Consider the following 16,228-nt stretch of genomic DNA (forward strand, 5'->3'; position numbering starts at 1 on the left):
GTGCTCTTTAATTCCACTGCTGTCTGTTGGACGCACACACACACACACACACACACACACACACACACTCAACACCTCCACAACTGCCGCCCCCTCCACCTCTCAGTTCCTCTCGTCAGTACATTTCCAAAGACGGATAAGCTTTTCACTGCATGTGGCCGTGCTTGGACGGCATCCCTCCGCCTCTCTCTCCCCTCACATTTCATCATCGCTCCACCTCTTTAATTTCATCTAATTCTTTCCATCCTCCCCTTCTTATCTTACAGCATTGGTTGGATAATCATTCTTCATTACTAGTTTCCTCATTCGTGTTTATATTTTGCTTTGAGTCTTTCAACACCTTGTGCTCATGAAGCTTAACTGTCTTTCTTACTTCTATAAACCTGCAGTACAGTAGGACCAGCCTAACTCAGATTTAGCTTTGGCCTCTCTCTACATCTTAATTAAAGCTTCAGTAGGCAACTAGTTTTTGGCATCATTGGGCAAAAATTCTATAATAACCTTTCAGCATATTGAAATTCAAGTGTTCTGAGAGAAAACTACACTTCTGCACCAATTCAGATTTTCTGAGAAATTTGAGTTAGTTTGTGTTATCTCGATGATTTCATCACGATACAATTCCAGTGAAAGACGATAAATTATCAAATTGAATTGTCGCCCAGTTCTACCTACTCAAGAAGAGCTGATAATTCAAATTAACCGATCGACCGAAAAATCTGACACTTTTTTGATAATTGATTAATTATTTCAGTCATTTTTCAAGCAAAAAATAATAATAATTCTCTGGTTCCAGCTCCTTAAATGTGAGGATTTGCTGCTTTTCTTTGTCATATATCATAATAAATCTTTGAGTTTTGCACTTTTGGATGAACAAGACAACAACAGCAAGACATGTGAAGACATCACTTTGTGCTGGGTATTTTTTTTCCATTATTTTTAAAGTATTATAAGTAAGATAAAGTGAAAACATTTACAGGTTTATTATTATTATGTAATTATTGTCATAACTGAATAATAATAATAATAGATCAGCCTCTAGGATAAGGTGTCCAGGTTTCTCTGCAGCTGGTTAGTGTTAAACACTAAACTGATATCCTCGGAGCCTCATAAACGCAAAAATACGGCGCCCCCCAGGAATGGACGTGGCCCTTCGAAGGCAGTTGCTTACTGTATTTTGTTTCGGCCACAGGCTGGCCCAGCACAGACCTACTCCTATTATACATTACTTACCTGCCAGCTTGCATTGTGCACTTCCAGTATGAAATGATAATGAGACGCTTCAGTCTATATGTCAGCTGAGGGGAGAGACAATCACTGAAAAAGACACAAATGACAAGCCTAGGATGGAAGAAAATATTTGCACTGGGGAAATCACACTGCAATTTGTTTTTATATCTAATAATACACTAAACAGCACGTGAAATGAATTGCATGTGTGCCTGCTGATGTATGTTGCCAAAAACTAACCAAAGTCAAATTCTTCCTTTTTGCTTTCTTTGCCTGTTTTTCTTCTTCTTCTTTTCTCACTTCTCATCTTTCCCCTCGCTGCTTTTTTTTTGTGTCAGAGCAGCATCTGGGCCATCTGCTGGCACAGACTGGCAGCTGTATGCCATGGAGAGGAACCGGTGGCACACCACCCTTCGTCTGTTATTAGTACTTCAGAAAGATGTGGAGGGAGGGAAGGTGGGATGTGGGGCAGGAGAGCTGGAGCGAGTACTGTAGGGAAAAATAGAGGGCCAAAAACTGGAGCCAGAGAACCAGGTTCCAAAAACAAAGTGGTGGTGTGTTTTCACTACTCAGCTCTTCTTTGCCTTCTCAACTCTTTTACTCTCTGCTGCTTCAATTCCCTTTTTTTTAAAAATCCTTGGCGCTCGTTGATTAGCACGTAGGAACATCTCAGAAACTGAATGCAACTCAAGAGCTTCAAATTTGTGTTGGGAGAAATTTTAAAACTGCCAGATTTGATAAAGCAGTCAACGTTTTCTGCTACTTGCATCAACCTTTTTTGTATCATGGAAAATGTCATTTGTTTGCCATCTTTTTTTCTGTAGTTTACGATGAGTTCAACGCTTCATCTTGTGATTTTTGTGGAGTTAATTTCATGCCCCCAACTGCTGACTGTAAATACTGTTGACCGAGTTTGGAGAGATGGTTTGAGGTTACTGGGAGGTCAGCTGTGCTGTGTGGGCCGGAGGGATATTTGGAAGATGGAAAACAGAGAGGCAGAAAGAGACATAAAAAAAGTTATTTGAATAAAAGATTGAGAAGCGTAGAGGAAATACAAACGCTACTTGCAGCCACGTGACTCGGTGCTTTTAACACATTCGGCTGCTTTCTCGCAGCCCTGAATTTGGAAACAAATTAGAGACAAAAAAAAATAACAAGTGAGAGAGAAACGGGGAGGAGGGAAGAGAAAAAATGGTTCCTCGGAAGTAATTCCGTGTGGAATTTTTTGGGGTTAATGATAGTGAAAAAGGGTCCCTTGAAACTACAATAGGGGCCATTGAGCAGCGCAGGCTGGGAGTGTGAGCGTCAAAGTTGGACCCCATCCAGGGACCAGGTTTCTCTTAAAGCCGGGGGAAGAAAAGAGGGACTGTTTTATGGAAGGAAAGGAGACACACACACACACACACACACACACACACACACGCACACACACACGCACACACACATACACACACACACACACACACTGTTCCCCCTCTCCTCTTCTTACTCACCTACATGAACATTTGCAGATGCCTGTACAGAGGAGAAGGGCAGAAACATGCATGCATGCTTTCAGCTGTAAGTATTGTTCTTATCTGACATCATCTACGTGCAGTATCCTATCTGTCCTTTTACATGGAGTCCCTCTAGTATACACACATGTGCTCACAATTAAGCCCCATCCATTGTACTCTCTCTATCTTACTCTATCGGCCTGCTTGCATCTTTTATTGAGAACCGCTCTTCCAAACAACCTCACACTCGACACCGCACTTCCTCCGGTCCTCAGCAATACACCCGCCAAGCGTGAAATCGATCGGATGAACGGTTGTCGAGTAACTCGAAGGACAGACATACATACATTAGAGCTGCAACAATAATCGATTAGTTATTAACTATTGAATTTATCGCCAACTATTTTGATAATCGATTAATTGGGTTGAGTCATTTTTTGATAAACAAAAAGTCTAAATTCTCAGATTCCAGCTTCTTAAATGTGAATATTTTCTGGTTTCTTTACTCCTCTATGACAGAAAACTGAATATCTTTGAGTTGTGGACAAAACGAGACATTTGAGGACGTCATCTTGGGCTTTGGGAAACACTGATCGTCATTTTTTCAGCATTTTCTGACATTTTATAGACCAAACAACTAATCAATTAATCAAGAAAATAATCAACAGATTAGGCTAAAACAGGCTAAACTTCTTTACAACTTCAAAATCAGGACACTTGGAGGTTAAAACACTTGATGAAGGACAAAGAAGATCTCCAAGGGGTGCGTTGTTTGTCCGGATATTCCTCTAGGAAGTTTGCTCTCTGGGCAAATTGACATAATAGGGCCTCCATGACAGGAGTGGTGCTGTTTTATGTGTTTGTGTTGTTAGCATGGGACCTTGCACAACAGCCCCCCAGCTATGGACCAGTATATGCATGCGTGCGTGCGTTTGTTTGTAGGCGTGGGCGTGTTTGTGCGTGCATGCTGCATCAATCCCCTACCAGCATCCTACCTATAAAACACATGGGTGGTCAGCCTGTTTATTGTGTGGGTTTGCAAACAATGCTCACTCATTAGGCTTAGACCAGTGAGTCACTCACAATGGTTAAGTCCAATTACAACCTTAACCGGAGTGTTTTCAATCATAATCTTTATTTCCATGTTGCCTCCAGCTCACTGCTGGTAAGGAAGAATTACAAATTGAAAGCACACATTAAACAGTATTGTAAAAAAAAAAAAGATTTAGGGGTGGTGCACTGTTGATTGTAGCAAAGAGAAACACTTACTTTTATAGAACACTTACACATTAATTATTATTGTAAATTGGAGATGAATGATTTAACAATTTGTACCCATGCTAGCGGCATGACTCTAAGGATGGCAGTGTTGGTTGGCTTTTACTGAAATATCTTGACAGCTGTCAGATGGATGGACATTCAAGGTTCCCAGAAGATGAATCCTAATGACTTTGATGGCATTTGTGGATGGCTTGCCATGAAAATTTCTATGTACATTCAATTTTGGGAACATGTTTGCATGCTTTAATGTTAAAAAAACACTTTACTTTTCTCATACCAGCTCTGCTCTAACTAGCTTTGTTTGAGGGTGTGCCAAACTAGCCGTTATGCAAATGTCTTACTTGATGACATCACCACGTTACGGAAAAAAAGGCGGGACTTCAAGCAAGGTTTTTAAGGCAGTACAGGAGCAGTGTTTCTGTGGGGGAGAGTAACCCCCTTTTGGTATAGACTTTGGGCTTTATTACTTTGTAGACCTTTTACATGCACAAAAAACTATACAACACACTAAAGGAAATGGAAAAACCACAAAAGCATAATAGGTCCTCTTTAAAGAGGGAGCGAGAGTCTGACATACTCTCACATGAATGTAAATGTCTATGTAGATGTTTGGCACTGCACCACTATTGAAATTAATTTGCACAAGTACATGTACACATAGACAAGTTGACTAATGTGTGGATGATTATCTTTTATCCAGCATAATCACACCTGCACTTGTACCTTTGTTCCCTTCTCTTTCCTGGACTCCCCCTCCTGGGATCTCTCCCCTCGCCCTGTTGAGTGATGGCTTAAAAGGAAAGGGAAGTTAATGACAAATATAATCCCCCCACTTTGCCTGTCAATCTAATCCTTCCTCTTACAAGCAAAAGGTGGAAACTAACAACAAAAAAAGACAACTCGATCCGTTTATATTTTTGGATATTCATTTAATGATAATATCACTTTTTCCACTTGTACAAATAAGTTCACAAAATAAAAAAAAACAAAACAACGAATGACAACAAAGAGCTTCCCAAAATAAACAGGGAAAAATTAACAATCACATCGAAAATAGTTTGGGGTTATCTTCAATGTATTCTATTTTACAGACAAATATTCCAGTTGCATTGCTTGATTGTTTGTTTGTGTGGGTTGTCAAGGCATCTTGTTGGCAGGGAACTGTTAATTGTGCGCTGGGAACACTGTGGGTACTGTAGGTAACTTTACAGATGTGATCACAGATGTGTCTTTGGTGTGTTTGGGGTTTAATGTACTCCTAGGCATGAGGGCAGATAGAGGGGGGTAACTGATAGTAACTTGACGTCTGCAGGTCTTTGCACAAGACAGAACACGTACTTGCATTATCACTGAGGTTGACAGATCTACACACATACACACACACACACTCTCACACACACACACACATGCTCACACATGCACACAAAAGGTTACCTTGAGTCCTTCTTTGCCCTATGTTCACAGATTTGGATCTCAGCACATTGTGTCGGCATAATAACCTTCCTGTGGATCTCCCACTTTGCAATTGTCATTGTGCTCTACACAACAATATGAAGAAGTTTGCTTCTCTTGTGCATCTGGCCTTTCCAAAGTCTTGTTAGGTGCAAGTGAGCAAAACCGGGGCCCTCCTTGCCAAGGAGAAAATGTGCACAGCATTACACCGAGCAGGCTATTTTTACTCAAGGGAAACACAATACACAACCACTATTTGCTTTGCTTGTTGTGGGCCAGGCTAAGTAGTATGTTGTATGAATTGTGGTTTAGGGATAAGATAGAGTTTGCAGAGAATATAAATAATAAATAACGTCTCTGAAGTTCTCTTGTGCTGTGGTATAGTCATGTGAGTGCTTACTGTAATCGAGGCGAGCTCTAAACTGTATGAAACACGGCGCAGCAATGAAACAGAAGGGGTTCATTCAACTGCTTCCCTCTGTACCTTTTTGTAATCCTGCTTACCTTCTCGCTTTGTGGTGGCAAAGCAGGCTGAGGGCTTCAGAATCGAGAAGGGGGGGATTTAGCCTCGAGTCTGTCCAGACTCACATCTACTTAGACTGTCTGACATTCTGGGGGCAAAGCCCTTTGATTGACTTTGCTGGTACCAAACGAGTTTTAATCTTCAAAGATTTTAATCTGCTGTTTTGTCTGTTAGTCACAAGAGGTGGGGGGGGGGGGTTTACAGAGCTGTTAACAGTCACAATGTTGCACAGTAAAAAAAATAACATAAAGACACAGGTATAAAAAAACATATATACAAAACAAAACAAAAATTACAAGAGCCAAATAAAGCAATACAAGCATCAGCTATTTTCTCTGCACGACTTCATTTTGGTGTCTTAACGGTCATTCAAAGCAAGCACTGATCTCTTTGGGGCAGCACTGAGGAGTTACAACATGCAGCAAAGACAATTGCTGATAGTGTTTAGTTGGGCTGTTGTGATGGAGAAAGGGCAGCACAACCCCATTTCAGTGCACTCTCCTTTATGAGCAGATAAAGGAGGGCCTGAGGTCACCATGTCCCTTAACCCTATACTGTAGGTTTCAGCCAATGACAACATAGTCCCACCATCACAGCTTGGGAGCTGAGAGGTTGCCATTCCAGCAATGTGAGTGAGGAAGTATTATTGAAGCAGGATGCAGCATGTGAATGGAGTAGAGGCACTTTCGATGCTTTTTAAAGTCAAAACAAATGCTTTTGAACTTGTTTAATGTCTGCTTAGACAACAGGAGGGCATTGAGTTCAATATATGTCCAGTCTCTCTGGCTGATACTGTGTCCTCCATTTTCACAACAGCAATCTCTGTCTTTCACAACAGAGTTGAAGAATTAAAATCCTCCTTTAGTTCTGAGTAGTCAAAGCCAGGTGTCAAAAGTAGGACGGCTTGTGTGAAGTCATATTGTTATTTGATGTACAGTGGTCCTGTAGTAGCAACACCTCATATTCCAGATTGCCATTCTGAACAGCAGGTTCAGGGATCAAAATTTGGGGCTGTTTTTGAGGCAGTGCCCCATTGTCCAAACCAGCCTTCACTCCATCCAGCTCTAGCTGGGAGGGCTCACAGTCCAGATCCAGGTGGCCCTTGGCCCTCTTCCTGCGAAGATAGCATACCACTCCCACTGCTACTGCTATCAGTATCAGCAGTAGCAAGATGGCAATCGCAGGCACCAGCATAGTAGTCAGCCTCTTGTCGTCAAACTGTGCGTCAGGGCCCTTGCTTTCTGCAACCGTATGGGCCTCAGTGCAGACACTGTCCATGCCACTAGGTGCACCTAGTGGACTGGCGCACACAGTGTAGGTGGAGTTGGGCTTCAGGCCTCTGAGTCTATACTCTGGGAAGGATGCCGGCAGGCTGAGTTGAATCGGCCTGCGGTCCGGCCCAGAGAGATTGCGGTAGGTTAGGCGGATTCCACGGATGTAAGGCCGCATTTCAATGTAGCGGTGCAGGTCCAGCAGGATTGAGGTTGCGGTTGCTTGATGCGAGCTGATGTCTGGTGCATCGGCGCTGACAGTTGCCATGGGGATGGCATCTTCAGGTGGTGAAGGCGGGTGTTGGTTTTGGACTTCACAATACATGCCAGAGGTGCCATGTGGACAGGTACATTCTACCTGACCGTGCTGGTCCAAACGACAAGTACCCCCATTCAGACAGGTGTGAGGGGGACAGAAATGCGGCTCTTCACCGGGGTCCATGCTGCTGCTACTTGGGGATGCAGGGACAGGGGGCAGGGGAATGTCATCAACGTTTTCTGTGGGGTTGTCACTTGCCCTGGGGACTGGAATAGCTCTAGTAGTACTCGAGAAGGTAGTGACAGGAACAGGCAGGGTAGTAGTAGTTTTGACAGTACTAGTGGTGACTGTAGTTGTAGTGGGACAGCCAAAATCCCTGTGCTCCAGTCTTTCCAATACCTTTGCAGCATTGATCGGTGGGAAATGGCAGCGGGTCTCCTCTGTTCTCACCAGGGTGATGCTCTGGGCTCTCAGCCACCTTGGGAACCATGCTAAGGTGCAGAGACAGTTGAAGGGGTTCTCTGCCACTGTGAGCTTCCTGAGGTGGGGTAAGAGCTGGGAGAACTCTTCAGGGAGGCCCTGCAAACTGAGGCTGCTAATGTCCAACTCCTGCAGCTCTCCAAGGTTCTGCAGGTCCTGCACCTTTAGAGGACCCATCGGGTTCCCAGCCAGGCTGAGGTGAATCAGCCCCTGGGTCTCCTGTAGTGCTGAGGGGAAGGACTCCAGTTGGTTTCCTGAGATGTCCAGTTCGTGGAGGTTCTTTAGACTACCTATGAGCTCCTTATTCAGGCTGGTGAGCCCCACACCACCCAGTTTGAGCGACTCTAGGTTTGGGGTATGGAGGTCTGAAGGACCCAAGGTTGGAAAGACATTAAAGCGAAGGTCCAGCAGCAGTAGTTGGGGCATTGAGAGAGCAGGTAGGGATGTCAACTGGTTGCCCTGCAGTTTGAGTTCCAGCAGGTGCTCCAAGCCGTTAAAGGCCGCAGGGTGGATGGTCTCGATATGATTACTATACAAATAAAGGCGCTCAAGCAGGGCCATACCCTGGAAGCATTCCTCTGAAATGTGGGTGATCTGGTTGGATGACAAGTCCAGGTTTCTCAAAGAGGTCAAAGGTTCAAACACCCGATCAGTAAGTTCAGTCAATTTGTTTTGACTGAGGTCCAGCATCTCCAGGTTCTCCATACCATCAAAATCCTCAGTTCTCAAGCCCTCAATGCCGTTGGCAAAGAGGTAGAGACTTTTTGTGTATGGGGGCACTCCCTCGGGAATGGTAGAGGAGCGTCTCTGGAAACACAAGATGGATTCTGGTGTGGAACAGGAGCAGTCCTTCGGGCAGTCGCTGGACAAGGTGCCATCGGGGAGGATGAGGAAGAGCAGGAAGGGCATCAGCGGAGTGAGAAAGACCTTCATGGTGCAGACTCTTTCTCTCTCCATGCTCAGCCTAAAACAAGAGAACATATAAACCGTCAGTGATCTGCAGAGAAATATACAGTAAATGCTGACAGGTTGTAAACGTGATACAACAGTAGTACACATAATATTACTAGGGCTAAGAAAATAAATGTGGGAGGGTTGCAGCATAATGTTGGATTTCTTTAACAAAGCATATTTTCTCCCTATATCGTCTAGTTTTCTAAACCAGCTTGGGTCAGCTATTGATTCAGTGCGTGGTTCTTTAATGTGTTTCAAAGAGCGAGATTACTATCAAAGGTTTAACTATGCATAGCCAGTGATCAAAGGCAGTCTTTTGTCACAAGGTCTCTCAAACAATAGGGCTGTAGCCGTGACCTCAGGCTTCAGAGGGAGTTTTCTGCTAAACTCTGGGAAAAAATTGACATAGTGGCGTCTTGCCACGCTTTTCTGGCTGAAGGAGTGCCACATTCTTCCTGCAATGATCTGTGTAATAGATAGTATTGCGGGATGCCAAAACCGTTGTTTCTAATGATGGCTATGTGCACATGCATGAGTACATGCACAGCCACACATGTATGATAATATGTGTTGTAAGCCACCCACCCACTGCTATTTACTGTACTGCACACACTGTGGTCGTAGTAGGGTCGCAGTTAACCGTTCTCCCTATGTTTACGACAGACTTCATAGCCTATGAAACACACAGACGCACGGCAGCAATGAACAAATCCGACTTGTTTTGTTTCTGAGATGATGTATCAAAGTGAAAACACAGAGTGACTTTGAACGTTCTTCTGCCTCTCCAGAGCCACTGAAACAGTGAAAAAGCTTCACACACGCCCTCTCAATGATTCACCATAAACACTGCTCTGGTCTCTCCAGTTTCATATAACCATACCGTGTCAACTTTGTTTGGCTGTATGTCTGCCATGCTGCACGTGGCCATGCATCTGTGGATGATTTACTCTGCGGCGTTGTAAACTTGGAGAGGAGCTCCACTGATAGGCCGGAGCTGCTTCCCTGACCATAGACGTAATATAAATAACACACGCTTTCTATGTTATCATTGCGCAGATTGACGGCCAGTGTTGCTGCTTGCCAGACAAGGGTCTCTAATACTGGATGAAATATACAGATACTGAAAAGAGTGCTGTAGATCACCAATTGCTGTGATTTAAGTCCACTTCACCTGAGCCTTCCAAAAACAAACGCCCTGGTAGAGCGTCAACACAGTATTTGAAAGGGCTTAAAAGGAGGGAAGGGATGATGGAAAGGACAGAGAGAGGAATTAGGGGGGAGATAAAGAAGAAACTAGTTGCAGACAATTAGTCTGTGTGGCAGTTTATCATCCTCTGCTATCGAGTGAGACGGCCTTGGGGGGAAGAGGCAACATCTCTATCTGTTAACCATTTCTCTTCTTGAGACAGCTGTTTGTCTTCTCTCTTTTTTTTTTTTTTTTAACTCTTCAGGCAGTCAAAAGAAAGCACTTCTTTGTCCGTAACCCTAAACCAGAGGCACCTTGGCCTGATCTGCTAATACACTAGGGCTGTCCTCGACCAAAGAAATTCTTAGTCGACTAACACTCATACGATTTTGAGTTTCTCCACAAAGAATCACACAAGAGCACCACTTTAAATCTGGTGTTTACCAGAGATGGGCTCATGAGTTTCTTGGAAATGAGTCAGTCAGCATGATAAAGCATAAAAAAACAACTAGTCGACTAAAGAAATCGACCAAAAACGACCAATTAGTCGACTAATCGACTAAGATGGGGCAGCCTTATCGAATACATTCAATATTCACCTGGGATTACTTTAGTTAATGTCGTGATCTAAGCTTATTGATTGGGGGCGAGGGTAGTGAGTAGTTGATATCTCCAAGCCTTGAACATTTATGACACCCACAACAAGCACTGTATGTGTTGGTCGACTTGAATGCCTGAGGGAGCTTACTTTAGGGCCTTAAATGGCGCAGTTGTTGATGTCTTCACTGCGCAAATACCTGAATGAGAAGCCAAGTATGTGTGACTTATAGTCTTACACAGATGGAGCGCACACACATATAACAGAGAACATTCTGTTCTCACACTGCTTTACCTAGGGTTGTGGCCCGTTGCACAAGAAATGTCAAAGAAATTGCTTCGGACGTTTTATTTTCCTCATTTCCTTTTTCTATCTTGGATGTTCTTTTCCTCCTAAAGTTACAGCATTAATAGATTTTTTTTTTTTTGCACAATGGTCATTGAACCAGGCAGGCATATTTTTTTAATCTCCGTCTGTCTAATTGTCTTTCCTATGTGCAAAATCGCTGCAGTTTGGTTTCATTTACTTGTTGGTGTCAATCCCACTTCTGAAAACAGCTTTCTGTTAATAGAAAACATTAAACTTAATCTAAGTGTGTGTTACAGTAGCATCAGAGCTGATGCCAACGTAAATAATTTCTTCTTTTTGATATTCATTTACTGCTCTTTCCTTTCACTCTGTCTGTTTAATGAAACATTTTCTTTCCAAAAAAAATGTCAGAACTTGGAGAGGAGATCAAGGGTTTTTTTTGGGGGGGAGGGTATCATCTCATCACACCACAGCTATGGCATTTATTTTCCTTCTCTTTCAGCATACTTTTCTTTCCGCTCCTCCTTGAAATTGCAACCCCTCTTTGGAAAGATTCCCTGATGTCTTATTTTTCCTTCTCCAGTGTATGAACAAAAAGCAATCATGGCATTCGCCCGAACCCCGCTGCCAACGCGTTCCTCTTATTATTCGGATAACTCTTTCAGACAGGGCAGAAATGTTACTCTGTGCAGCCAGACGTCAATAACACGACTCTACTCAAACCTCGAGGCTTGATTGAACAAAGCAGCTAACTAGTTTTCAGAGTCAGCACCTGCTAACAACACAGAAAAACTACCTGAACTTTGCCAGCCATGCAGAAAACCAGCTTAGTGTTGCAATTTGTTTATGGAAAATGTTGTCCGGAAAGTAACGATAACATCTGCGACAGTTTGCTGTTGGCTATAGCTGAATGGGCAGCAGAGGTGAAAGGTTGCAGCTATCCTTTAATCGCCTTTACACCCAGCGCCTGGGGGTATTTACTTTAACAGGTGAGTAATTACATTTACAGAGATGTAAAGAATTTGGGGGTCATGACTCAGGGGCTGGAGAGAAGTCCCATGTTAGTAAGATAATTGTAGTAATCAATAACTAGAGTCATAAACCCATAGGATGGCTAAAGCCTTTCAATAAAAGTCAAAGAGAAAAAGACAGGTTTCATTACAGGGCTCAGAAATGATGATGATGAAGAGAGAGAAAGAGTGGCTGCCGTGCTGCGTATGTGTACAGAACAAGGGAAAACAAAAGGATTTGGGAAGATAAACAGGAGATGAAGGGGTTAGGGAGAATCGAGCAACAGCTGGAGCGTACGCAGATGGTCTCAGGTTTTCATATCGTCACTGTGTGTAGGGTGCTGCGTTTCAGTTTCAGGATACTGATGTGTCTGTGTCAAAGAGAGTGCACTCATACTATATACTCAAACCAACACTGCACGCACCAGGATTTATGCTAGACTCTTTTTTGGTGGCCAATATGACGGTTAATATTCCGATATTCCGGCCATATAGACCAACTACCGGACACATGTTTTAAATAGTCGTATAACAGCCTACATATGATATAACTTGAAAATAAGTTAAATGAAGAAGCAGTCTAAAAATTTAAATAATAGCCTGGTCGGTCCAAATTCCGCGTTTGGCTCGTAGGACTGTAGCCTATCGAATAGTTTGAAGCTTCATTCAAAATGTTGACATTACAATTATTATTATTAAAACCTTACCGAAACATTGCATTTAATTGTGTCTCTCTCTCTCTCAAACACACACACACTTGCACTACGGCGCTCCTTGTAAAAAAAAAAAAAAAAAATTCACAACATGTTTTTATCGAACGAAATATTCTTCTTTAATCTATATTTGTTGGCGTTTAGCCTTTAAAAAACTACATTTTCATTGCGGTCAAAAAATGTCATATGGCGACAGACATTCAAAGCTTCATTTGAAAACCTCAATAGAAGCCTTGATTGTATAAAGAAATGACAATCGTACTGAATGTGGCGGTTTGGGCCGAGCCACTTTGTTTGTTTCTGTGTATGAAAACCGGCTTTTTTTTTGCAGCGCGCACACAGAACGGACAGCCAGCGGAGATATTCGCTAAACTCTAATCCAATACACAAAACGTGTATCTACCGAACAACTACACATGATACTGTCTAACTTTACTGTTTGTGTGTGTCTGAAGCTGTCCCAAAAAAAATCCAATCTCATTCCTTCCGGAGATGGAGAAACTTGACTTTGGTACATTAAATCAGACGGCTTTACGGGTCCAGTGCCAGAACATACAACGACATCAAGGCAGCTATGAGAGGAGAGCGAGATAAAACTGAGAATATTATTCTTAGAAACTCAACGTGGTGATTGTAATGTAGCTCCCCGGGGCAGAATGTTTATTTGAGTGTGCCTCGTTCCAAAACTGGGCTAAGCACATCTGATAACCCGATGGAGGAGAAACTGTGGTGGATGTGGATGGGGGAGGGCGTTCAGTTCGTGGATACTGCCAGATCACAGATAAAAAACATCGGTTAGATTCTCCTGTTTTTCTTTCTGGATACGAGTGACTTGTGCAGGTCTTATCGGTGGGTAAGATAAGGCGAAATTGTGGCGTCACTACAGTATGAATCCACAGTATACCGTCGTGCTGAGTGACTCCTGTTTGCTTTAACTCGAGTGTTTTGAAGTGATCGCAGGTGGAGGGCCCAGAGAGAGATAGTAGAAAGACAGGCTTGTCATCCTGCACAAGGAGGAATGCCCCCTCCCTTCGTCCCTTCCTCCTCCTCCTCCTCCTCCTCCTCCTCCTCCTCCTCCTCTCTTGAGTTGTAATTTCCTTTCCTTGTTGAGACATTCCTGAGACAGGCAGCAGCTGAGTTTGAAAAAGTGAGCTTGTCTCTCTCACTGGCTTGGCATTCAGAGATTAACCGGGAGTCTTTTAGAGGTTTATAAACAGACGATAGATTGGATCAATTACGGTGCTGCTCATATGAATGGGAAAAAATCTTTGTTACCAGATCAATTGTTCTTGCATCTGTGTTTGTGCTCTATGGTTTATGGGTTGTATTAAAATAAAACGTGTTGGCTGATGAGTATGAGGAATCACCCGAGGGGGAAACGGTGAAGAGGAAATACTGAGAAAGAAGCATGGGAACGTCTTTGCGCAACACCAAGTGAAATACACGGTCAGTCCACTGAAAAAAAGAAAAATTAAAGAGGCAATAAGAAGGGGCAAAAAGGAAGAAAAGCATTTCTCCATGGGCTCACTTCTTATCCCGCTTTTTCTTTCTTTTCAAGATGAGTAGGAAAAGAAAACAAAAGCAGGGAGAGAACAGCGGAGACAAAAGCAGGTTTCTGTCAGCAGGGGCACCGGGGTGGAGAGGTGGATAAGGCCCCGGCTTTGGGAGGGTGAAGTGGTCTTCGGCAATTAAATCCCGGCAGGCCAAGCGTCAAGAGCCCTTATCTTCAGAGCTGAAGGCCAACACTGAGGGGCAATGAAGGGTACAAGAGGGGGAAGAAAATCACGGTGTGTGTGTGGGTGTGGAGGAGCTGCAGGTCACTGTGCACTTGCATAATTCAGCAGGCCGGGCCAGAGACTACAGGGGGGCACCACGCCAAGTCACAGTAAGGGGATAAGGCTGCACACTACAGAGTGCATACTCCCATTAAAGAGGCCCCCTTCTCTTCTGGGACTTTATCTATTAAAGGAACAATACTTTCGGTATGTGCATTAGAGTATGATCTACAGTGTTGAAGGTCTGGGGGTTCAGTTCACTGCAGTGCACTAATAAAATATACTACGAAAGCAGCTCCTTGTGTGGATTTACTACAGTAGCACAGGGACATTAATTCACATTGGCTGTAAATGATAACTTAGGCACCCTGATGATGAAGGCTGGTGTGACCTCCCCCCCTATTTCCCATGTCCCCTCTTTATTTTTGCCCCTTTTTCCATCCCCTGATCCGATGAGAAGACAAAGGACCACTCCTCCAAAACACACACTCCCATATTCCCATCCCCTATCTACTGTCAGCAACGTCCTTGCCACAGCTGGACCCCGTTATCCACAATCCAGTGGGGGGTTATCCGTCAACATGACAAAGGGGGTCAAGAGAGAGCTGAGACGGAGAAACAAAAAAGATTTGTGTGTAGAATATCTGAGGATGAGAAGATTACTTAAGAAGCGGCGCGGGAGAGCGAGTAGCATGTCTGTGCAGAAGCACGCAACACAACTATGAGTTTGAAAATGTCAGCTATGTTGATGCAAGGCGGTTGGTACGCATGCAATGCTGCAAAGTATTTGTCTAAGGTATGTGCTATGCCTCTCTGTTGTGGTGCTTTATTGCTGTTGTACCTGTTAAACAAACTATGCAAGATCAACAAACAGAATATGTACTGATTATAAAGGAAGGCAGAAACGTGTTGGCGTCATCTTCGCTGAAGATTTCCCTCTTAGGGTGCTCGGGGGGTTTTGGCAGCATAGTAGGAAAGTAGATTTATTTTCCTTTTTATTTATACTGATAATAAATCAAATCACATGAAAGCTAATGGTTTTCTTTTGTAATTTTGTCCTATCAAGGTACGCTGTGGTAACGCTTTATAATAATAAGCATAAGTTAATAGGTAATAAGGCCCTTATAAGTCCTTATGGGATGCTTATTAACATTAATATGTTTTAATAAAACTATATAAGTATTAATAATAGCATTATAAACATGTTTATTATAAGCACTTACTAAGAAACTTAAGAGTTTATAGACTGCTTAAGAATGTTAAACTCAATAAATGTGTTTGTAATGCTATTATAAACAATTATAATAAACTCATAAGGCTTTTATTAATGATCTTAAGCAGTATATAAACTCTTAACAAGTTTCTTATTAGGTGCTTATAAATGTCTTATAATCTAACAATAAATGTGTTTATAATGCTATTATTAACACTTGTATAGTCTTATTAACACATATTAATGTTAATAAGCATCTTATACGGGCCTTATTACCTATTAAGTAACACTTATTACGGATTCTTAATATAAAACGTTACGAAGATGCACAAATTTGTGACATATTAGGTGTCCGAACATCGAGGCTGGGCTGCATAAAAACCTATATAAAGCCAGTAGTAGCCTTTCTAAAAGAGAGACAACATCCCAAAACATGCTGTACTAACTGTGCACTTGCATCAAGGTCAGATTACAAACACAG

General features: G+C 42.8%; 2 protein-coding genes across 2 annotated transcripts in view; one reads left to right on the plus strand and one right to left on the minus strand.

Annotated features, from left to right (window-relative positions):
• Positions 1-16,228, plus strand: part of coro7 (coronin 7) — a 136,258-nt gene that overhangs the window by 64,960 nt on the left and 55,070 nt on the right. The gene's annotated exons all lie outside the window — the stretch shown is intronic.
• vasnb (vasorin b) overlaps positions 4,913-16,228 on the minus strand; it is a 29,051-nt gene continuing 17,735 nt past the window's right edge. Inside the window, exon 3 of the mRNA XM_037793553.1 lies at positions 4,913-8,953. Within this exon, the coding sequence (XP_037649481.1) occupies positions 6,868-8,946 (2,079 nt within the window). The 5' untranslated portion in view covers positions 8,947-8,953 and the 3' untranslated portion in view covers positions 4,913-6,867. The remainder of the gene's footprint in view (positions 8,954-16,228) is intronic.

Source organism: Sebastes umbrosus, chromosome 14 (assembly GCF_015220745.1).
Source record: "Sebastes umbrosus isolate fSebUmb1 chromosome 14, fSebUmb1.pri, whole genome shotgun sequence".
Classification (NCBI taxonomy): domain Eukaryota; kingdom Metazoa; phylum Chordata; class Actinopteri; order Perciformes; family Sebastidae; genus Sebastes; species Sebastes umbrosus.